Source organism: Ochotona princeps, chromosome 4, assembly GCF_030435755.1.
Source record: "Ochotona princeps isolate mOchPri1 chromosome 4, mOchPri1.hap1, whole genome shotgun sequence".
NCBI lineage: Eukaryota > Metazoa > Chordata > Mammalia > Lagomorpha > Ochotonidae > Ochotona > Ochotona princeps.
In genome coordinates this window covers 25,628,701-25,653,628 of record NC_080835.1, presented here as the reverse complement: position 1 = coordinate 25,653,628, position 24,928 = coordinate 25,628,701, and the positions used below count along the sequence as shown (strand labels likewise).

Below are 24,928 nucleotides of genomic sequence, written 5' to 3'. Positions count from 1 at the left end.
TTTTTTGTATAAAATCAGACTGATGTATCACCTCTTTGGTTGGCAATGTTTTGGCCAGAATGACTGAAGGCATCATGGGGTTTTCTTGCTGTCAGTAGGACCTAGAGGTTTGCTGGGTGTTCAGACAGCTCTGAGAGATGAACATTTCACACCCATGCTTGACCTGTGGGAGGTCAAAGTTCAGTGGCTTAGGAATCCTAGAGGCCCAAATTAAAAGCCTGATGTCACTCTTGGGGAACATTAGAAGTCTGGGACCATCCTGAAAGATACTTTCTTTTCATTAGCCTCACATCTGTACATTGTCTCTCAAAAGGCTGTGTTTGTAGGGTTGTCAGATGCCGCCATCAGGAAAGTTTCTGGAAGGAAACTGAGCAATGACCTGGTCCAGCCTCTCTTTATATCAATGGAAACAGGATATTTATATTGATGGGTACAGGAGGAGGTTGTGCCTGCATCAAGCCACACTGGTAATCCCATTGCCTAGCCCTTCTGTTAACTCTCCACTTTCGTTTTTTTATGGTAAGGCAAATATCAACCAAACTTGCCATTTTAATCCTTTAGAAGTGTACAGCTGAGTGGTATGAAGCCCTTTGAGAGGAGTATTTGACTGTCACCCACCATCTCCCTCCAGAACTTCTGCATTACCTCCAACTGAAACGAATCCTTCATGTTTGGAAACACATGTGTGCTGGGCATGTGCCAGACTGTGTCTCAAACATGTCATACAACAACTTTCCAAGGCAGGTGCTGGGATTAACTCCATTTTAGAGATGAGAGAGTTGAGGCAGATGGTGCAGCCAGCAAGTGTCAAAGCCAGATTTCACATCTGAGACTTCAGGCTCCACATCTGCAACCTGTATCTGTATGATTCAAGTCTAAAGGCAATGATGTTGAACTTACGTGTAAAAATCAAAGATTTCTTCTGTGTGTGTGTGTGTGTGTGTGTGTGTGTGTGTGTGTGTGTGTAGGGAGGGGAATACTGCATGGCACAGGTACAGACTTTGGGTCTGTGTGTGCTACCCTGGCCTCTGGCCGTGGAGGTAAGGACTTCCTGGAGGTGGTGGACATTTTGCAGCATCCTTGCAGGCTTGGCCTCTTCTGAACATTGCCTGCCTCTGTACACTGAGTTTGAACTCTTCCAGGCTGGGGCATACAGGGTTAAAAGCCAGTGAGGATAGATAGCTGAATTAGTGCTTGCCTCACTGACTGTGGAGCACGCACCTGCCAGGCAGCAACCAGCTGCCAGCCACCAGCCAAGTCTCCTGGGCTGTGCACTCATCCAAGCATCTTTTGGACAGAGGGCCTTGGAGGTTTTCTAGGGCAAAGCTCAGCCAGCTTCCCAACAGCATGAGATTTGCATGAGACTCCATGCTGCCCTCTCAGATGGAGAACACTGGGCCGAGAGAATGGGGGAAAGGTGAGAGGGAGATGTGGGGACAGTAAGGGAACTCGTGTTTACTGAGCACTTGCGTTGGACCAGGCCTTGTATTTTACACATTTTGTTCCCCTCAATTCCTACAACAGCACTCATCATCCTAGCTTAGGGAACAGGAGCTTTGAGAATGATGATCATACGAATATCAATAACCACAGCATGACATCATTTACAAAGTGACCATATAGGATAGTTAGAGCAGCTGCAGATGTCAACTTGTGCAGAACTTAACTAATTGTGAGACGTGTGGCAAGTCACTTAGTTTTTCTGTGTCTTGGTTTCTTCATCTACAGAATGGGAATAACAATCATTCTTTTCTCTCCAGGGCTTCTTTCAGGATGGGATGAATGGCGTAGCTAGCTAAGGTTTAGCAGGTGTTAACTCACACAATGAGGATAAGCAACTCTAACACATTGGGCCCTTGACTAAGAGCTTTCTTTCTACTACATTGTTTAAACATTACAACAACTCACAAGAGTTTGGCTCTATCATATCCATTTTGCTCAGAGTAGTTAGGTAGGGCTCAGAGTGGTTAGCTGAGGCCCTTGAGTATCCAGAACTAGAGGGAAGTTGGGCTGGACACTCCAGGAGGGAAAATGGAAGTGGTGACATTAAACTCTTGGGGGTTGTTGTTTCTACCACCTGGCTAGTTCCTGCCCTCTGCCCTGAACACTGTGTTTTCATCTGCCTGAAGCCAATACTCCCTCCTGCCCCTGCCCAACCTAGCTTCCCATGATGGGTTCCTCCTGCCGCACTCACCTGTCTGATGTTCAAAGGCAGGGTAGTACTCTTCACTGCTGAACAGATCGGTCCACGACATGAGGGGGTCACAGAAGGACGTGTTGGGCAGGAAGGAGCTGTGTGTCACCGAGTCCAGCATCACTCTGCAACAGCAGGAGAAGCCATCAGGAGCCGTAGGAGGGAGTGCTCCCAGAAGCCATGCTGTGGAGCCCTTCGCAGGGCAGCCCTTGGCTTTAGGACTTTAGCGTTGACCATTCATTGCCTACCAGGAGCCTGGACCCTTCTAAGGGTTTCCACGCATGCCATTATGAAGTCTTGCCCCACCCAATCTAGTCCTATTTTATAAATGAGGAAACTGGGGACTTGGATTTTTTTTTTTTGGCACCAAAAGAAGCTAACTTTTTGATTTTATTTTCCACTAACTATCTAGAGTACTCTTGCATATTGAAGGAATGTTCAAACAGTTCATGGAAAACATTTATTATTTATAAAACTAACCATGGAATCCAAGATATTTTGCGCAAAAATACACTTATTGTCCTCATACGCATATCTAAAACTACATATTAAGGGCTTAAAAAAATTCATGAAATTGCTTGGCTCTAGCTCCTGACTTCAGCTTCCTGCTACTACAGGTCCTGGGAGCCAGCAATGATGGTTCAGGTAACTGGCTGCCTGCCACCCTCATGGGATACCTGGGTTGCATTTTCAGCTTCTGGTTTTGGCCTAGTCTCAGGCATTGTGGGCATCTGGGGGCAGTGAACCAGTAGATGGAAGTCCTTTCTTTTTCTTTCTCAGAAAATCAAAGATGACACAGATTTTCCACAAGCATTTTGAAGCCACCTTATATACATTATAGAGTTTTATAACTGTAGTGACCCTGAGGGCTATTCTGCATTCTGAATTCTGCAGTGCATCTGGCCCTGGGGCCTTGGCAAGGAGAGTGTGGCCCTATGACCATGGTAACTAGCACAACACCTTGGGCCCCTTTAGTACTTTGATGGCTTTGGTTCCAGTACCCTCTGAATGACCACTCTGAGGCCTAGGGGTTCCACTCTGTGGGTGAGGAGGGATGGAGGCTGTGAGATCTCAGTGATGTATGTGAAATACCCAGTGACAGGTGGCAGGTTGTGTGTGGCAGCTCGGGTCTATCTGTGTAGAAAGCTCCTGGTCTTCCCTACTGCCCTGTATACTTCTGGGGAAAGCTTCGGCAGCAGGTGTGTGTTTGGGACAGAGAATGGGTGGAAGAGAACAGGCCTTGGACCACCACTTACACACATCCTCTCCTGCACCAGCTTCATCCTCACTGCTTCCTATGTTCCCACTTGCCACTTTCTTGACATATTCTGTATTCCCACAGTGTGGAAAAATCTGCCTGCATCTGGGGGACCATAGGCAGGGCCCATGCTGTCTTTGCAATGGGACGCACATTTCAAGACCACATGGCCAGCAAAGCTGGAGCAGAGAATGGTATCAGGATTTAGGATACTAAACGCTTGAGATTTCAACGTGGCCGGGAGCTTACCAAAACTGTCTTGTTCAATGCATTTCAGAATTTAGTCACTTGCCTCTCACCACAATTTCTCCCAATCTATACACCATGAGCACTACTAGTTACTTAAAATATTTTTAAAAAGTCAGTTTTCTTTTTTGCTTCAACAAAAATGTAAATGGAAAACTTACATCACTGTAAGTGGAAAAATCAGATTTCTGACTTACATAAAATGAATACACACCCATTTAAATCATTTAAATGAAAATTGTTCATCCATGCACTTGGATCAGATTAATAACCCATAAGCCAGTCTGTGGTCTGCCACCTGTTCTATGGCTCACTCCTCAAAGCTCCACAATGACTGGGGCTAGGCTGGGTCAAAGTTGGGAGCCAGGAAGTCAACTAGGTTTCCCCACACAGGTGGCAGGGACCACTTGAGCCTCCCAGAATCTGCCTCAGTAGGAACCTGGAATGCGAAGCTGAGGCAGAACTCAAACAGAGGCACCCTGATACAGAATGCAAGGGTCTCCAGTAACGTCATAACCAATGCCCTTAACGCTGCTAACAGTTTTCAGCAAGTACCTGCAAAACATACTTGACTTTTCCTTTTGGTCTGCAGGTCCTAAACTATTTACTCTCTGGCCGTTTGAGAAAAATATTTGTCAGTCCTGAGCCAGATTCACCTCCCCTGTCATACAGTGGTGTGAGTTGGAAAATAGTGAGTTAGTCTAGCCTTTTACATTGGAGGAAGTTGTGTAACTTGCTCACATAGCCAGTAGACGGAGTTAAATTGAAGACAGGGCTCTAGTCTTCCAGCTCTTGCCCTGGACTTCCAGGCAGGCCGATTTCACTAACAAGGCAACTGGAGCATCAGAATTAAGAGGGATAGGGATGATGACAGGACTTCCAAGTCTACAAGGATGTTTGCAAATGCACCATCAACAGCACCTTGAACACTCATGAGACCTGCCCTCCTGATGTCTAGAGAGGGTTGAGGCATCCCAGTGGCTTATCACGGCCTTGCATCTCTCCAGGAACCCTCTCGGTCCTGAGTCAAGGTTGCCTGGGTTGTGCCCTGATTTGCTCATGGATTAGCTTTTCTCTCATGAGCAGGAAGCAGTGGGTACAGGATGGAGAGGGATGCCATGGGAAGTTTGGAGGGATGGAAAGGAGCTTTGCTTGGAGCCCAAAGAGGCACATTTGTTTTCTGGACTGAACTTTAGGAAAGTCCCTGCAAGCAAGGGCAGAAATGGGGCAAAGCACCCTCTCTATTTCTGGAGCTGGCATTTGTTTTGCAGTGGGCTAAGTTGCAGCTTAGTAAGTCAGCATCCCATATTGGAACATTGGTTTGAGTCCCAGCCACTCTGCTTTTGATCCAATTCCATTATACCACACCTAGGAAAGCAACGGAGGAAGGCCAAGTACTTGGGGCTCTGCCACCCACCCATATGGGGAGATTTGGATGGGCTTTGGGGCTCCTTGCTTTAACTTGGCTCATCCTTGGCTATTGTTGCCATTCAGGGAGTGAACCAGGGGATGGGAGATTCTCTCTTTGTTTCTGATCTCTGTCATCTGCCTTTCAAGTGAATACATCTTTTTAAAAAAAATTTTAAAGAGACCCCCTCCTTCTCTCTAGGCCAGAAGCACAGAAAATGAAGCAGAGCATGCATGCTTCTGAAGTGACTTCACTGGAGTTTGGTGAAAGGAGAGAAAGGAAACAGAATGAGGTCCCTGGGGCTCCAGGTCCCTAAGGACTGCACAAGGTCACAACTTCACAGCAGGAGTGCGATCGCTTCTCCCTGCTGCCCACAAGCTCTCAAAAGCCATTGGTGCCTTAACAATTCAATCGCATCAGTGCTAGAAGTGTGTGGAGCAATCGGACATTAGCCTCCTTTCATAGTTGCTGCTCTCTCCTTCCACCTGACCCCTCAGGGATCTGTCATCTCCGCAGGGCTGTCCTCTACAGTCTATCAGCCCGTTAACGCCTTTTAGGGCAAATATACCCTGTAAGTTTTCTGAGAGGGCACTCCCAGCTGTACATCAGGCTCTCTCCCTTCTGCGACGGTTTCTTTTAGGAGAAGGGTAACAGTTCTTGTCTTCTCCTTGTTTCTGCTCTGTGTTAAGGAGCTCGGGGGCTCTGCACAAAGCCTGGACCCCCGCATGCACGAGGCATGCACATTCAGGAATATAACTGCTGCTTATACCCAGCCCTCCCCAAGTCCTTGCAAGAAGGCAATCCTGTAGTCCCTCATGGTTTCTCTAATGCGGGGAGGGGGGGAGGGAGGGAGGGTGAGGATGGAAGCTGAGTGCTGCTGCTTTTTTCAGTGTGAGCATTGAGGCACCAGCCACGTGAGTGTAGGCCAGGCGTTCTTAACAGGGTGATCCTGCCTTCTGGTGGGAAAAGTCAATTTGAGCAAGAAAATCAACACAATGAAACAAAGCAAGACATGACTAGGATTCAGAACCCTCCAACCACCTGCAATTTATCAACAGACAGCCTATCTATGATTTTCACGTTTTGGGCGAGGGTGGAAGAGATGAAGAAAAATGATGTTAAAGGGATCCCAGGGGATGTGAGTGACAATGAAGATAAGAGTGAGGGGCTCTGGGTCTCAGCCAGGCCAGATGGGGCTCCCTGGGCAAGTCTTCCTGCTCAGCTCTTGCAGCCAGGCTTTGTGTGGCAAGGGCTTTTCTGGTCAGCACAGGCAGGGTCTGGGCTGCGAGTCCGGACTGCCTCTTGCACCTCTCCCAGCAACCCTCCCCCTTTATGTGTTGGTATGGACGCTGACAAGATGGCTCCTGGTTCTGCCCTAGCTCGGGGCAGTCTACCCACCCTGGGCCAATGCGTCCTGTGTCCGCATCCACATATACAATCCACATTGCTTAGATTCAGACACTTGTGTTTGAGCCAAGTCACCAAAATAGGAGTAAACTCTAACCACGACAAACACGGATTAGTATGTTAGCTCTGACAAAGGGCCCGGATGTCCTCTTTTCCCTCAAGAGTCCATTACCTTCTGCCTTCACCGGGCATATAAATCTCTGAAGAGCTGGACTTGACCCAGACAAGCCATGTGCCTTAAACCCTCCGGCCCTCACTCATTTGCCTATGCACAAACCCACAGTGCTTAGAATCCATTTTCCCATAATCAGTTCCCATTCTAGTTGCCTGGGAAGTAGGAAAAGATAAAAGCTCACGCACACTAGGTGGATGAATCAGATGAGTTCCCCTGTACACACGGGAAGGGCTGGCTGCAGGTTCCTTTGAGAGTGAGGCAGTGATGGCCTGGAAGCTGCCGTCCCCAGATGCCTCCAGCGGCTTCCAAATTCTTCTCAGAGCCAACACCCAGAGGGCCCCAGGTCAGAGGATTGGGCTTGTGAGCTCCTCAGCTCTCCACAAAGTTGAGGCAGCAGGGACAGGTGCGGTGCCCATGGCCCGAGTATCCAGGCACCTCTGCTCAGCCTTCCAGACAGAGGGGCAGCAGCAAATCACCCAGCCTTGGCCAGTTTGCCAGGGGAGGAAAATTCCTCCCTGAGCCTGGCCAGGATCACCAACTTTGCTCTGGGCATGTGATCAAAACTCTACCCAATTAAGCATCTGCATATTGGCTGTTTATGTATCAAAACATTCTTGGGCGGAGCAAGGTTGTGAGGCAGGAGAGCAAGGTAAGAGGGGGCTATACAGGGTCGTTCCTCACCCAACCATGAATAGTATCATTGGGATGACCAGTCTCTCTTTTGTGCTCTCTCTCTCGCTCTCTTATGCCTTCAGCAACTCTGAGTGCGTGTTAGGCCCACCAGCTCCTGAGCCCTGTGGACAGGTTCAGTTTCCCAGAGAAGGGGAACAGTGTCTGAGAAGGGGAACAGTGGAGAGAATCTGGCTGGCTATTTCGACACTTGATGCTAAAGAAGAATTGTGGGTTGGGTGCTGAAGTGTTTGTTCTTTGGGCAGAAACTTAAGCAGCTGGGAGAACTGACCTGCTGACGTCATGCTGTGGCTCATTTGCCTTAAGCGTGCTGTGGGAGCTCGCCTGTTTGTTTGCTTCTGTCTGTTTCTCTGAAGGTGCTGCTGAGGCCACAGCAGGTGGATCATGAGGTTTGCTGGCAGCTTCAGTGCTAAGTCCCTCGGTCTTGGATTGAACACATTGTGGGCTACAGCCTGCCTCGAGGACTCGGGGACCGGGGGCACATTTCTGCTGAATTGCTGAAATATTCCCTCGCCCACCCCACTTCCCATGGACACTTTCCTGACCCTGGAGGAGCCGTGGCCTCCTCATCTCTAAGGAGGGAGCTGTGACAGGCAACCCTCAGTATCCTAAGAAGTTCAGAAAATCAGTCCCTATGTGCAGAGGACTGGGTGAAACGTCCATTCCTGCCCCAGAGGAACGAAACAGCTACCATCAGTGGAGCTCAGAAATGATCACTCTGAAAAGAAGACAAACTCCTGCCGAGAAATGCCTGAATCACGAAAACCCACGACTCAACACAACACGCATAGAGAACACGAAGACAAAAGGATCAAGTTCTCACTCTTACAGGCAACCGACCCTTTTGCTGGGTGTTATGACTTACACACGGAGCTTGTTTCCCTTCATCATCGAGCCTTTCCTGGCCCGTGTCGGTAAAATGAGAATTTGTCTAATCCACAACTCACCTCTCCCAGCGTGGGTCCCTGGTTTCCACTTGCAGAGGTTAGCGTGTGTTTCTAGTTGCTGCCAGCAGGGGGCAAAGCCACGCGAACCCCCAGACAATTGCGAGTCTTTTCCCCAGGCCTGAAAGCGCTGGAAAAATCCGAACCACTGCTTTTTAAGGGGAATCGTATATTGAGGGACTGGGAGCGGGCAGACTGAGTTCTTTTGAAGCTATTTAGTACAGATGAATTCCTGAAACCCCCCCCCCCCCCCGGCCCAAGTAAGGCAGTTCTGCGTATTGCTGGGGGCAGATGGAATGAGCTGGCCCATGGGGGAAGGAGAACAAAAGTGGGGTAAGGAGGAGGTGGTGGACTTGCCTTAAGCAGAGTATTTCACTGTGGATAACCCAGTCTCCTTTGCAGATCTAGGGAAGGCAGAGGTGAGCGTCCATACGCCATCTCTTGGCTTCTCCCGAGGGTTCCACACTGAGGGCAATGCGGGGGACCCGTGAGGAGCTAGTGGGTGGCCACACAGGCTGGAGAGGCCGAAGGTGTCTGTCTCAGGTGAACAATCAAATCCGAGTCACCCAGAGCCAGGGTGGCCCTGGCAATGCCCATGGAGGGTCCGGCTCTGGAGTGGGAGCGGACCAAACAGCGACCCAGCCGAGTTTGAGCCTTGGAATCCTGCCACCCCTTCTAATCCCTCCAAAAGAGCAAAGAAAATGTGCTTACGTGAGGACAGTGCTGGCTAGGTCCACGGGCAAGGCTTGCAACGCAAGAGAAGGCAGGCGCTCCCGGCCCCAGCGTACAGTGGAAATAAAGGCACCTGTAGCCTGGTGATATAAGTGACACCTACAGACAGGTCCGTTTGGTTTTTCAGGTTTATGCACAGCCCCTTTGATGACGGTGACATACAGTGTGACACAGCTCCTTGGGGGGGGAATGGTTTTCAGATGCAGAAAGTTTACCTTTATCCTGCTTTTGTGCCCAGTTCACGCCTCCCCCCCACCCCCCAGGGCCAAGGGGACTCAGTAAACAACCAGACCAAATTATTCTTGCTTCTGGGAGCTTGGCAGGATCCATAGATTCATAGATTGGCTGGGGGAATTCTCCTCCATGCGAATTGGAGGGAAACTCAGACACCCAGCACCTGTGGGTGCTGCCTCCCTGCTGGGCCGGCTGGGCCCTGGGGCTTTTGTGTCTCAGGTGCTTCCTCCCACCCCCTTTCCTGTGTGGTAAGCAGGAAGGGTAGGCTGGGGCAGTGATTAAGAACACAGCTCAGGTCATGCAGCCAGATAGCTCGGGATCTGATTGCTTTTGATGGCATCCTTTTTCTAGCTGTGTCTCCTTGAAGAAATGACGAGCCCTTCTCATGTGGGGAACGGTGCCTCTCCTCGGGGCTACTGCAGAGGTCACTGGGGCGACATCAGCAGAGAGTTCAGGATGGCCTCTCTCAGCTCTGGTCACCCAGGTTTCCTTGATAGAGTCCGTGTGTCAGCCTGCCCTGACTCTAGGACCCCTTCCAGCCAGGCTGGAGCAGCCAGCAGTCAGGGCCTCGGCTGGGCTGCTGCTTCCCGGGTTTTCACGGTTTTCACACTAAGGCACAGAGAAGTTCTCAGACTATATAAATCTGTCCTGCTTCCAACACCTCCAGACATAAGGAGCCAGGGGGAGAGCTTTCTCCCCCTTGTTTTCCCCAACTCTGACAGAGGGAGAAGAGGGGAGACTTGCTGGTCCAGTCAGCGCTAACCAACGAGGCAGCCTGACCTGGAGGCCAGCCCCCGGGTGTTCCATGGGGAACTACGCACTTTGTGAGAGTGGAAACTCGGCCTCCTACAGGCTGCGTGCATGTTGTCCTGGGTCAACTGTGGGGCAGCATTTATACCACCCCCAACACTGCTCGTTTGCACTGTGCTTCCAGCAGCCTTGGGCAGCTAAGCTGCTGTGTTGGAATGGTGGACTCCAGGCTTGTAAGTGAAAGTGGAGACTGGTTGGTTAGGTTTTCTCGGAAACACCGGGCACGGGGACAAACACACAAATATAAACACCTGTCCGGTCTCGAGAAACAAAAGGCATTCATTAGCAGCTTCAGGGTGTCATCATGGAAAAATTGCTTTTTTTTTTTTTAAAGATTTTATTATTATTGGAAAGCCGGATATGCAGAGAGGAGGAGAGACAGAGAGGAAGATCTTCCATCTGATGTTTCACTCCCCAAGTGAGCCGCAATGGGCCAGTACGCTCCAATCCGATGCCGGGACCTGGAACCTCTTCCGGGTCTCCTACGCGAGTGCAGGGTCCCAAAGCTTTGGGCCATCCTCGACTGCTTTCCCGGGCCACAGGCAGGGAGCTGGATGGGAAGTGGAGCTGCCGGGACTAGAACTGGCGCCCATATGGGATCCTGGGGCTTTCAAGGCGAGGACTTTTAGCTGCTAGGCCACGCCGCTGGGCCCGGAAAAATTGTTGAGGGATGATAAGGGACTGCCCAGGCCGCCGACTTGGCTGTGTACCCACAGGCCAGGCAGGGAGCTTCTCTGGGCTTTGGGATCCCCATGGTGGGAGAGGAAGTGGGATTAGAAGGGTTATCTTCAAACTCTGCCCAGGGAGGAAACCCTGGGGTGCCCTGGGATCCACACTAGAGATTTTTGGGGATACGAAGATAGGAGTGGGGTGAATGGGTTAGGCTCTTAGTATGCGACCCCCACTCCCTGACCCAAGAAGAGTATTGTTAATTTTATATAAATCTTCCAGACTAGATTTTTTTTTCAAACAATAGAATCTGTACTTGAAACAAGTTTTCTGGGGTCAGCGTTGTGGCTCAGCAGGTTAAGCAAATACCTGTGACACTGGCACCCCATGGGAGGCCAGTTAATGTCCTGGCTGTTCCACTTTCTATCCAGCTCCCAGCTATAGGACTTGGAAAAGCAGTGGCAGATGGCTCAAGTGATTTTTATCCTTGCACCTACAGGGAGACTCTGATGAAGTTTCTGGCTCCTGGCTCCAGTCTTGCCCAGCCCAGGGTGTTGGGGTCATATCTAGGGAGCAAACCACTGGATGGTGTCTATCTCCATCTCCCCTTTTCTCTGTGTAATTTTGAAAAAGCAATGAATACATCTTTAAAAAGAATATTTTGCAAACAGCTGGATTAGATGGTCTTTAAGAATCTTGGAATTCTGTGACATCTTTTCCTCTTTGGTGTCTAAGGGACTGTGATGGTCACAGATGCTACCTAATTTGCTTTTGGGGACTGTCTCATCTTGTCCCCCGGTTTTGGAACTGTTACTAATGCTTTTTGTATTTCTCGGGGAGACACTATCAATGGAAATCTTAGAAAGAGTTTTCTAGAGAAAGCACATTTTCTAGTCTCTTGCTTCACTGAAGAGTAAGAAGTCTTCCAGTGAGTGATGGATGTGTAGGACAACAGACTGTTGGTCTCACTCTCTGGACTGTGTAACATAGCCTCTTGGAGTGACTGTGCGACATTACAGGCTCCTATACCCACGGATACAAGGGCTCACTAAGGTAAAACCAAAGTAAAAGAGGAATTTGACTCTAATTGAGTTGGGTCATCACACTGAATCTAAATGTAATTGGAGTGGTGCTCTGGGATGACAATGATTCCTAACCTTCTAGAAATTGTATTATAGATGTTGGATAAAGACAAGAGAAGAGGATTCGAGTGGGGAGGGGTGGGAGGGAGGAATGGGGCAGAACTACTACTCAGCCACCCAGCAGGGGTGAGTTTGGGCTTCCCATCATAATTCAGATTCTAGAGGGACAGCTCCTGGGTTTGGATCCCTGCTGGGCCTCTTACTCTCTGGCTGAGGCCAGAAAGTCTCTTTTATGACTCTGTAGCTCACTTTACTCACCTGTGAAATGGGGGGCACCAGATACATCTGCTGTGGAGTGGCGGTGTGTGAAGAGACTTTGAGCCCGGGCAGTGTGGCAAGCCCTAAGTGTGACTTCTCTACACTTTGAGCTATGGCATTCATTACATTCAGTTTTCATGAATCTTTGACAAGGGAGTTACATTATCATGTCCATGTAGAGGCACAGAAAGATTAGGTTACTTTCCCTTGATTGCATAGCTAATAAGTGGTAGAGTAAGTGTTTTAGTTTGGGGTTCCCATCTTTGGAGCCCATCCGTCTAACCGCTGTGCAATGCACAGCTCCGGGGTGCTCCTGGGTAGCTTTCTGGGGACAGAGAGTAGAGAATCACATTTGGGTAAAGCATCTTCCAAGCGCTGTGTTAGGATGACCCAACTGTCTCCTCAGGTTATTTATCACAGCTTTATCTTCCTAAGATAAAGCTATAGATGCCATGTGGCTGGTCAGTGGGTAAGCCTGGGTTGAGCTCAAGCCTCCTCAGTATTAAAGCCATTTTATAAAGACAGGAGTTCAGATTCTGCTGTCTTTTGTTCTGGGCTTCTGCACTTGCCTTAGAGGGGATGCTTTCCTTTCCGTTGGTTCAGTGCCTCTGGTCCCAGCACAGGCTGCCTCTTAGTAAAGTAGAAATTCTGGTATTTTATTGACTTTCTTGCATGACCCTTGGGATTATGACAATACTAATACACACATGTGTCATGAAATTGTATGACTTACAAGATGTGTCAGCTGACATGGGGTTGGAGCCGTCAGTCAATTCTTTTATCGTAGATGGACCAGACTCCAGGTCTGCCCTCTTAAGCCCAGGCTAACATTTCCTTACATCATGTCCTTTCCCTCCCAATATGCCATGCTTATCATCACCTCCAAGAGGCATTATAGGCTGAAAAAATTAAAGTGAATAAAAAAATGAGTTTAGGAAAATTCATAGATGCTGTCTATGGGAGAGAGTTGAAGTGTGAGGGCAAATTGCACGAGGCTTTGGATGCTGACACTAGGTTTAGAAATAGTTCTGTGGGAGGAACTGCGTTCTTCTCTGCTGTATTAGCTCAAATGTTTAAGGACAAATATTTTGTGTCAGTTGGATGTGTAGGATAACAAACTGTAGGCAACTGTCACCCGGGAAGTGTTAGATGAGACACCAACTTTTCAGGGCCTCAGTCTCCTCATCCATCAAGTGTCCAGCTGTGATTTGTGGTGCATGGTAGGTTTCCATAAAGGGCAGCTATTCTAATGGATAGTGGAGAGACAAGCAAGTGTGGCCTCTGAGCACATCATTATATCAGCTAGGATAACCTTGTCCTCCCTTACAATGAACATGCAGGTTCCAGCCGTGGGGGCATGACAGAGATGAGCAACGCTACAGTCAATGGTTGGCAACTACCTCATGAAAATGAAAAATGCTATAATGAAGAATTATAAGATTTGATTTTATTAAAATCACTAATGAAAAATGGGGATTTTTATTTTTAGTAACTGGGACATCAGCCACACTGCATGGCTGTATTTTTTGTCTCTCTTCCTCCAGTTACGAGAAGAACATCACCCTATGAAAGGCGCTCTGGTTAGGGTCAGTCCAGTGGATCTGAGGGCACTAGTGCACAGTTGCAGATGAGAGAGGCTCAGCCCAGTATTGCTCTTCAGGAAGGAAACGTTCCTGGAAGAGGGCAGAATCTTTTCGTTACCCGTTTTCCTTCTAAACATTAGTGCCCTGGAAGGTGTGAGACTTGCTTTCCCAGAGAGTTGTTTGGGGTGACAGTTTGAGAAGTGGATGAGCTGGACTGCTGTGGCCAGTTTGTGCTGTTGGTTGAGGGGAGGGAGGACAGGGTGGTGCTAATGGAGTGGCCAACTGAAGACTTGGGACGTGAATGGACCTGTCCCTCTAGTCATGATCAATGAATGAAATGGATCTGGGGACCACACTAATGAAGCTAAGTGTATCAATAGATCATCATCACGCAATCGTTAAACATTTTATCTTCCTATAGGCAAGCTAATATGAAATTTTAATCATGAATAGGGTGAGCCTAATATTCCAAACCTGTTTTCTTGATAGTCAGGTAGGAATGATTAGACACAGTTTGACCTGTGTGTGACCTCATTGACTTCCATATGTGCAGGCTGAACTCATTCCTGCCAGTTGTCATTCAAAGGTATGTCCTTGGTCATCGATGGAAGTGGATTGGTATAAGGACGGAGAAAGGAAAGTGGAAAGACATGCTAGGGGAAAGTTATGACTGGGTCTATGTGGTTTCTTCCTCGTCAGTTGACCTAATCTGATTCTAAGATGCCATTGCTTATAAGATACATCACTGAATTTAATAATCATCTGAGGAGGGTGAGTAAACACTTTGCTAAATGTGCAGATTGTAAAGCTTATCCTGATTTTAGAAAAATTAAAATCTAAATTTGGTTCATATGGCAATCAAAACCCCCAATAAGCATACTAAGACAGTATTGTACTTACTATAAATGAGGGGACTGTGGGGGAAGACTAAGACTCAGCTGTGGCCTTTGGGGCCTTGATAGAGATGCCTACCCTAGCAGAGAGGTCCAGAAGAGAGGCAGTGTTGGTGCCAATCCCAGTGCTTGGGAATCTGCTATGGGCTGTGAGGGACTGGAATGATCAATAAGGATGGATGTTTATTAGAAGCCACACCCAACAACTGCAGGAACCAGGGCTGTTATTATCCCCACTTTACAGGAAGGAAAACCAAGGCTCCAAGAGCTTGGGCAGTTTGCCCAAGGTCCCACTCCTCAGTGCAGGACCACAGCCCATTCCTTGGATCTCCTAAATCAAATCCCAGGCCATTAGCCACGTTGCTCTGTGACCTTTGGGGGACCAGAAACAGAGGGGCAAGGGCGGAAGAAATGGATTTGGACAGCCCAAGATGACTACTCCCTACTTATGAGAGATGGGCTCAGTCCTGCAAGTGTCATCCTACCATAGCTCCAGGTAAGTTCTGGATCTTGGTATCTGGAATATCAGCCCCCATGGAGGGGTCCTCTCGTTAGTTGATGGGGACAGTGACATGGAAGAGGCCTTGGGTTTTATCTATTCTTCAGGAGCAAACTCCTGCCAGCATAACATGAGATTTGATTGCAGCCTTTGGTTCTCTTCTTACTCTTGCCTGGTATATTTTTCCAGAAGCCGTACTGTGGTTTATGATGGAAGCTGTGGCTTCTCTTCTCCCATCAACTCTGAAAGACTGTTATTTTCTTTCTTTACTACATCTTTTCAATCTTTTGCTATCTATCACAGCTTCACTTGCTCTCAGAAAGTTCAACTGTTAGAATTATGCATGGAACTTTGCTGAGTTTGTCTCTGTTCAGGAACTCACTTGGTGTGGGCTGGTGCCATAGCATACCAGGCTAATCCTCTACCCGTGGTGCTGGCATTCTGTATAGGCAACAGTTTTTGTCTAGGTTGTTCCATTTCCAATTCAGCTCCCAGGATTGTGGCCTGGGATAGCAGCGGAGGATGGCCCATGGCTTTGGGCATCTGCACCCATGTGGGAAACCAGGAGAAGCTCCTGGCTCCGGGCTTTGAATTAGGTCATTTCTGACTGTTTCAGCCATTTGGAGAGTGAATCAACAGATGAAAGATTTCTCTCTTTATCTCTGTCTCCCCTCTTCCTCTCCGTAATTTTAACTTTCATGTAAAATATTTCTTTAAAAAAGGCAAGGTGATGTAAGAATTTAGGCACCATGTTTATTACAAAATTATTGCAAAATTTTGTGGTTTACTGCTTTTTGAAGAGTTTATCATCACATTGCAAGAGACTCAATGGTTCTCAACACTGGAATACCTCAGGGGAGAGTTCAAAATTGGAGCACTGGCTAGCTTCATAAAAAATGTCTTAGCAACACCAATTCATTTGTGTCTTGAGTTGATTAAATCAGGGAACATTGTCTGAGGAACCTGACTGGCTCCAAGGTAAATGTCCATGGCAGGTGCTTTTGGCTGAATCACTGAACAACTGAAGTGGAAACAGGGCGCTTCAGCATTCTGGTCATGATTCTCATCTATATTGCTTTTATTGAAATTCTGTTTTCATTCATTCTCAGTGTGTGTGTGTGTGGATGGGCAAGATCCAGTTGCATTTTGAATTGACATTATCCCTTTAGTTCTTTGGTACTTGGATGAACTTTTTCATGTGATGAAATAGTAAAACAGATAAGTGTGGCATTGCTTAGAGCAAAAGCCAGATGAGAAGTCAGTGGAGGATAAAAACAGTGGAAGAAAGAGCACTTGGCTTTGAGTCACATGTCTGGGAGTTCAGATTGTAGTCCTGTCCCTTGGGCCAAGTTGCTCATCTTCTTTAAACTTTTTAAAAATTTGTTTATTTCAAAGATATATATATATATATATGTAATATCTAGAAATAGAGATAATACATATACATGAATCTATGTATATACATATTTACATACATGTATTTATATATTTGTATATATATATACATATATATATAGAGAGAGAGAGAAAGAGAGAGAGAGATTGAGAATAGAGAAAATTAAAGAGGGGGCAAGTTAAGTATCTCTCTGATCTGGGTTACTCCTCACGTGCCTGCAATAGGTAAGACTGGCACTGGGAACTTAGACTGTGTCTTCCATGTATGTAGCTGGCACCCAACTACCTGAGCTATCACCTGCTGCCTCTCGCGGTACACATCAGCAGAAAACTAGAATTGGAAGTGGAACCAGGACTTGACCCCAGGCCTTTCATAAAGGGCTATGGTTTCCCAGGCAACACCCTGGACTATCTTAGATGCCCACCCCAATTTATCTTGGGCCTCAGTTTTCTCATCTGAAAATAAATGGCTACTTCATAGGGTCTTGGTGATGATTAAGCAAGATAATGTAATGCAGGAAGTACTTAATGCAGTACCTAGTACATGTTAAATACTCAATACATGATTATTATTTTAATAATAGCAACAATGATAATAAAGATAATAATGCATTAATACTAGACCTATCCAAGTCTCAGTTTCATAGTCAGTAAGACAAGTATAATATTAGCTACCCACTAGATCGATTGAAACACTATTGTACGTGCATTGGCATGTAGCTGATATTCATCAGTCCAATCTGTTCATTTTAGTTTCTTATCTGGTATTCATCAAAAATTTATGATCTCTGGGAGTTAGAAGAAGTTCACACTGTTTAGCTAATGATTCATAATTATCTTAAATGGAGCAGAATTTAGCAAAATGCACATCCCCCCACCTAAAGTTTTCCCCCTGGGTTCTCATGTGCCTTTCTTGAAATCCCATGTAGTGACTGGCAGGTCTGCCAAGTAGCCACAAAGATCTGTAGGCACCATTCACATCTGTACTCAAGTCCGACGGGTGGGCTTTGGTAAGTATATGCCCTTGGGACACAGGCTATCAACTGCCACTCTAGGAAGAAAGCGACCACTTGAGTCTCCTGACTTTTAGGATGTGTCTACCTTGGAATGGCACTGTCATTTTACACAATGTTGAGGACAGAAGGCAGATTGTGCCCAAGGCCTTCTGAGCAGGGGGTAAGTAGCTTGGATCAAACCACAGTAAGTGGTGGGTTGCTCCACCAGCTAGTAGACACATGCTGAGTGTGGAGGGGGCCAGGCCAGATTTCATGTAGCCAGGGAGTGGGGCGAGCACGGCGGGAGATCAAGCTGACTCAGTTCTGCTTCTCAGTCTCACCTTAGTGGGCACCTAGCTTGGAGGTGTTACCTGACATTCAACCTGCCACGGTGAAGTCAGCCCAGCAGACTTGACGGAGGGCACCCTGAGTGCCTGAGTACCATGACATTGACATATCCTGGATCCCTCACACCTGACAGGCTGGTTTCTGGTGATGGACACTTTAGGCAGGCCAAGACAGGGCTAGAAATGAGATTTGAGAGCTTGGTTGACAGTAACCAAAGATGGCAGCAGCAGGTAGCATTTGCATTTGGGAACTCTAGAGCCCAGCATAGTGCAACTATGGAAAGGTCTTTTCTTGGGGTAGGGGAAATGAGTAATAACAAACCCAAGGAAGAATGAAGACAAAGACTCAAGTTCCAGGCTAGCTACGCAAACACGCATACACTCACAACAATGCAGCACACATTCCTGTCCTTCCAGCAAAGAGCCCACCACGAACGGCAACAGAATCCCCAGCCACACTTGCTCCTGCTCCTAGCACACTGTGCCCTGGAAGCCCTATATTCTCATCATACCCGGTGCAGATGGTCCCTTCCCCCTTTCCCCAGCCCCCACCATGGGCTCACATTATACACACAGCAATCAGATAAATACAGCACTCTTAGGAAGCCGATTAATAAAACTATTTTATCTATAATTACACTTGACTGATAATAATGTCCTCAGAGTCTGCTTGGTTAGATTGGCTCAGATTGTAACATACAGATTAGGGCTGAACTCCCTTTGAACTCTGGCCACACTGCTGGTCTCTCCAGCTCAGAGATGATAAATGGCTCTATGTAGATTCGCCCCGTGGAACCAACAGAGTAAGTAGAATTCCAGCTCTTCTAGCTTCTCCTTTTTGAGGCTTTGAAGAGCTTGAGATCTCTGAAAATGCATAACCCAAGCTAAGGGGAAGCCCAGCGTGTGCACCCTACTGAGTCTACTTTCAGGCCAGTGCCAAGTTCAGTTTTCATGGACTGAGTTGCCTTGAAGGCTGGTCTGAAGATTGACACTTGAATATAAACAGTTTAATTCCTGGGTCTTGGGCTCTTGGGGACAACTCCAACGAGCCATAATTAACTCTTTAAAGTCTTCTCCGTGCCCTGCAAATAGTAAAATATCTGATTCTTTGTGATGTAACTCTGAATGGAGGCAGCTAGGAGGCCTTTGAGGTTAATTACACGTTGGAATGAGGTTAACGACATGCCAAGGATTCTTTGTGCGGCTCCTCTGACGTTGCCGAGTCACTTGGTAACACACTACAGGGAGAGACAGCAAGTGCTTTGCTTTTCAAAAAGGCAGGGGGTTGGAAACTGAGCTAGACAACCCTCTGACGTCATTCCCTGATCTACCACTTCTCTGGTCCTCCCCCTCTTCCCCTGTCCCTGAATGTCACAGGGTATTCCACACCACACAGCTGGAGAGCTTGGGCTCACATCCTATGGATCTGAGCCCCATCCTATTCGTTTCACAGCAGCTCAATTTAGACAAGGAGGAAAGCAAAACCCCTCTACGGAAGTGCTGCAAGAGCTCTAGGGCTTAGCACAACAGACAGGGGTGTGTTAACCCGTTGTAACAACTGTGTCCCAGGAAAATATCCACCACGCTCTGAACCAAGCAGCAGAGCCTGTGCAGAGGAGCATGTTGGTGCTTCAGGGCTGCACAGGGAACCCCGACACCTTCTCCTTTCTTCAGTGTCAACCCAAGGCCAGGACAGGCCTTGAGCCACCTGCAGAGCCGCCCCAGAGGGACTCTAGCCCAGGTGCCAGGGTGCCATCTGCAGCAACTTTGCCAACTCCTCAGCCCCTCTCCTGTGAAATTGGGAAGAAATGAATCTCCCAGGCAGCCTGGACCGTGAGGAACAGCTATTAAAAAAAGTGCCGCACTTCTACCCGAAGATGATGGTGACAGCTAGGCTACTTCAGAAAGTTTGCAGAAAATGCCTCTTATAAAAATTCATGCGTGATTGCTTCTTGGTTCTTTGACTAAGATCAAGTATAAAAATCCATGCGTGAAATGCACAATTTTTTTTGCACCCAAATAAACTTTTCTAATTATTCCATTTCCATGAACTTTTGGAATATGCCACCTCCTTCTCCTCTTTGGTGGGAGGAGTGGGACAAGGATGGCTCTGCCTGCTGGACCCTGGAGTGTCCTCCGACACCCTCTCCTCCCCACACCCAGTCTTCTCCCAGGATTCAGGGACATGCAGCACCCACCTCAGCTCATTCGTTCCCCCGGTGGGGGCCGGCCCAGGATCCTCTGATGTTGTCATCACCGGGCCCTGCGAGGGCCCTGGCTCAGCGAGAAGGAGGACACCACATGGCTGATTCCAGGTGAGAGACGCCTCCTCTGGGTGTTCAGTCCCTGAGCAGCCTTCCAGGGGCAGCAGGGTCCTGGCCGCGTAGCTGGTGGTTGGCTCTTCCTCCTCCACAATGCCAGGTGTTGGCACAGGGTAGTAGGCGAGGCCCTGGCTTTGACGGGAGTGACAGAAGAGAAGGCTGGGGCAGCCCGAGAGAGGCCCCTGTTCTTGACTGCCCGTTGCTGGGGCCTGGCTGTGCTGCCGACGGCCTGGGTGTCTGGGCAGGTGAGGCCAGACGAGGTGTCTGGAGGAGCTGGGGAGAACTGTGTCAGACAGAGCTTGTCAGCAGCCTGCCAAGCAGTAATTACAGAGCCTCGTGCCACCCAGAGAGGGAGGGCAATATTTTTATTCCCATTTTTATGGAAGGGTAAGTGGAGGCCCAGGGAGGTCAGACAACTAGTCAGTCAGAGGCTAAACTTGGCCCCAAGGGGGGGGCTGACTCAGAGGTTACCACTGGAGCTTGGGTGAAGCTAGGCCTGTAGGGACAGCCACAGGCAGGACAGTGCCATGACAGCCATGGGCTTTGGGGGCTGTGGAAGTCCCTGCTGTCTGTGGTGGCATGTGGAAGGCACCATGGGGACCCTCTTCTCTCTGCCAGTTCCATCTCCATCTTGTTGCTTACCCTTTTTCTAGAGCACAGTGCCCCCTCCACCCTGGGCTTCCTGGGATATGAGTGATGGAAGGAGAGATGTCCCCCTGGGCAGCTCAGACTGTGGGCTCCCAGAGCACTTGAACTTGTGAAAAGCTCTGAGGTCTCCCCTACCCCCACACCCCCAGGAAAGACACCTGCTCAGAACTTCTCTGACTTCACCTCCCAGACTTCTCTGGGTAGTTTGTTGTAGCAGCATTCATTGCCAGATCTTCCCCGCACCCACCCACCCTGAGCTGGGGCTCCACTCTCACAGGTGGGGATTCCTGGCCAAGATGGGCACTGGGCCTTTGCCACCTGTAGAGTCTCATCCCAGTCACTCCTACCAGGATCAGTGTATTGGGCAGAGCTGAGCAGCACCTTCATTGCTTTGGCTTCTTAGGATGGAATCCTGGCATCGTCTCTGTATTCATTCTCCAAAGCCCTTGCATGAAGCTTGCCATGGTGTCATTGAGACTGTCCCACAGCCACTGTGATCTTCCTTTCATGTCTGTCCCACTTTTCTTACAGTCAATGTCAGTTGGCTTTCCTCATCCGTGACAGGTGCATACTTGTGGCCATATCCACCCAGAAGGGGGCGCTCTGTATGATTTCTACAAGGGCTTTTCATGCCTGGGGTAGGCTCAGGGTGTCTTCTATAGAAGTAAGCTCTGTGAATTAGATGGCTATTTTTGATCCCAACAAAGCTAATCTTGAGAATAAATATGGATCCATTTCATAGTGCTGTGGGGACAATAGACAAAAATTGGGACTGTTCTGGGCAAATCAGAGCATATCATTGTCCTATCCCTGCAGGATAGGCTGGCTTATCGTAGTTGTAGGATAATGATAGAATGCCTCCTGCTCTCTTCCCCAATCAAGCATCTATTTCATGTTCCTTCTACTGATTCATCCTACCATATTATGTTTCCTAAAACATCACCACATGTGTTAAACCCTCTACTCCAGTACCTTCAAAACGCTTAGTCTGCAATTTCTTTTCTCAGAGGGTCTTTAGAGGAGCATTACAACCAGGGTGCTGTGTTTACAAAAAGGAAAAGGAAAGAAGACAGACTGGAAATGAAAAAAGTATGATGGGCAAATAAATGGGTACAATGGGATATTCATAATATTGTGGTGAAGACCTAAGAAACAGCTAGAGGAAAAGAGCTAGCTGAATGCTGCTTAATGCAGTAGTGCAAATGTGCTCTTGGGCACCACGTTCCTGCTTTTGATCTCACACATATGTTGGGTGGGAACTACGTTGGGAACATTCTTGAATAGGCTAGAGTCCTTAGCCTGGAATTCAAAAGCAAGAACAACGCTGAGTCCACATACTTCTCCTGTATGCAGCTTCCATGCTGGAACCCTTGGTCTATTCATTCATTTATCCATAAATATTTTCTGAGGAGTCCCTTAACTAGCTTCCGGGAGCACTACCAGGACTAGGAGGAACAAAGCTCAGTTCCAGTCCATCAAGGTGGAGATGACCATGAAGAAAGGCCAAGTCTCAGTTGCAGTAGGACTGGTGGGACAGGCACTCTGGGAGGTGTCATTGGAGGGAGATCCTTGGCTTTCCTTGTTCACTGCAAGCTGCCCCCGCCCCCTGCCACCTGTTGCTCAGTGCTCCTGGGCTTCAAATCACCCTCTCTGAAATCTGGATTTTTCTCTCCACTTTCCTCGACTTATGTAGATTTTCCTTTTCCTCCAATGGTTCACTTACATTTTATTTCCTTCAGTGGCCTTCTGGAGCCCCCACAGGTCTCCACAGTTGTCTAAACTCCTACATATTGAGGGCATCACAGTTTTAACCTTTGGTAAGGTTACCCAGCATTGCCTTGTGTCTTGCTTTTGGGGACCTTTCTTGAATCTTCAGCTAGACTGTAGCTCTCTGTATACATTGTGAGCTCGATCCATTTCTGTGTTAATAATGGAGCTTTACTCTTCATCACATGAGGAATGGCAAATGACTTGTATCTTGTATATCAAACTGGACTGATAGCCGTGGCTGCCTGAGGAACTGTGTGGAGAAGGATCCTGATGCTATGTGTAAAGACAGACACAAATTATCAGCGTTTCTGAATGTGTGTTTGTGTGTGCATGTGGGAAAGGCCAAGCCTAGGCACATCTATGTTCTGTTTCCAAGCTTGAGTCCATAGAGGTTTAGTGCTATTAGCTTCAATAGGGTTAAATGGTGTACAGGGTGAAAGGAGTTTTGGCTATCTGACAAGGTGATGGATCTCACTCTCAGGTGTCCAGCCTCTGGGTGTGGTTCTTACCAATGTGTCTGGTTCCGGAAAGGAGAGGAACAAAATGGTGGGACGGAACCTTTCTTGAAATGTCCATCTCTGGCTTCATGTTGCTTTGTGGTGGCTGCCAAAACCTCTGCAGGCATTGGAGGCAGCAGCCTGAAAATAGGGCTTCCTCACTCATCAGCCTCTGGGGGTGGAGGTCACACCTGGACAACTTGACTCTCTTTCCTGCTACAATGTGGGCCTTTGGAGAGGGCTTCCTTGCTTGAGAAGAACAATTACTTGAGTATGAATTGAAAAACATGGAAATATCTTATAATGCCATCTGAAAAGAACTGTTACAAAAAAAAAGAAACAATGAAGTGACACCAAGCAAAGAACTCACCTGCAGTTTCTCATCCTGAATGCAGTACCTACTCAGGGCAGTTTATCCAATGTTTCAACAGGTATTTCCTTTCTCTCTATCTTCATGTAAGCATCTGAAGGAAAACACGAGGCTTCCTTTTGTTGATTACAAGTGTAGTAGGTTGGAAGGTAGCCCCCTAAAAGTAGGCCCATGTCCTCTATCCCCTGGGACTTGTGTCTATCCTTTGAGTTGGTTGACAGCAAAATGGATGAGTTAAATGAAGACCTTGAGAAGAAGAGCTCCTCCTGGATGATCTGAGTGGTCCCAGGTGCAGTCAAACTGGTCCTTCTAAGAGACAGGCAGGGGGAGTTTAGAGATGGTTGCAGAGAAGAGGAGGCAAGAAGAAACTGTGTGACAGGAGGCAGAGATGGCCCGAATACGGACTCGATCTTGACAGAGCCAGCAGCTAGGAGGGGGTGAGGAATGGCATTTCTTCCAGAGTCTTCAGAAGGAGCAAGGCTGTCTGAGATCTTGATCCAGCACTCCTGGCCTCAGGAGACAGAAAATAAGAGTCTGTGTTCATACACCTCTAAGGCTTTGACCATTTGTTAAGGCAAACTTAGGGAACCATTGCCCAAAGGGATTGCACTTATTCTCTGCAGAAAGTTCAGACACACACACATACCCACAAAGGGATTATTCGGAGCACCTTTCTGTTTATCCGCACGCTTTTCAGTCTTCTGTCCTACTGTTTCTTATCCATGTACTGCAGTGTAGTTGACTAATCTCCCTGCCTTACATGTTTTGGTTCTTTCCAGTTTTTCCCTGTTACAGCCTGCATTGTGTGATCTTTCTGATAGTAGCTCCTGCATGTGGTGCAGGGTGGGGCACCTCTGCTCTGTGTACAGAATACAGAGAGGGCCTCCAAAGTCCAGCCAGTGAGTGTAAAATGGGAAGAATCGATGGATGAAAGATGGGGCAAAGGCAGGCCAAGCTAAGCTCATTTGCATTAGGGAGCAACTGCAACACCCACACTTTTTTTTTTTAATGAAAAGGATTAAGGAAAGATTTACGTGTTAACTGAGCCAGGCAGTGAAGTGTTTGCAGCTTTGGATCCAGAGAAAGCTAGATGTTGGCCAAACAAGATTTATGGATATGCACTGGTATTGCTTGGAGTAAACACTGGTTAAACACTGCCTGTTGCTTCAGTCATGCCCCACCCTTTGGGCTGAAAAGCTAACAAAGCCATTTCCTGTAGGCAACACATCCTTCCTTCATAGTCCATTGTAACAATTACCCGGCGCTCCATAGAAAAGAACTTCCTTTACTTCTGTAGTCAGGAAAAATAGTTTGTCTCATGACAGGTAGTCACCGTCTCTGTGTTATTGTGTCTCTGCTTCCAGTTGCGTCTCATGAAGTCACTGTCCCTGTTGCTGTGTCTCTGTACTGCCATGTGGCTGGGAGGGTGAGCTATACTGGAGG

At 47.9% G+C, this 24,928-nt stretch overlaps 1 protein-coding gene across 1 annotated transcript in view; it reads right to left on the bottom strand.

The window, feature by feature from the left end:
* ELF5 (E74 like ETS transcription factor 5) overlaps positions 1 to 9,165 on the bottom strand; it is a 32,815-nt gene extending 23,650 nt beyond the window's left edge. The window contains exons 1-2 of the mRNA XM_058663185.1: positions 9,034 to 9,165; positions 2,195 to 2,319 (exon numbers count right to left, since the gene is read on the bottom strand). Of these exons, the coding sequence (XP_058519168.1) occupies positions 2,195 to 2,315 (121 nt within the window). The 5' untranslated portion in view covers positions 2,316 to 2,319; positions 9,034 to 9,165. The remainder of the gene's footprint in view (positions 1 to 2,194; positions 2,320 to 9,033) is intronic.
* Between the last annotated feature and the right edge of the window lie 15,763 nt (positions 9,166 to 24,928).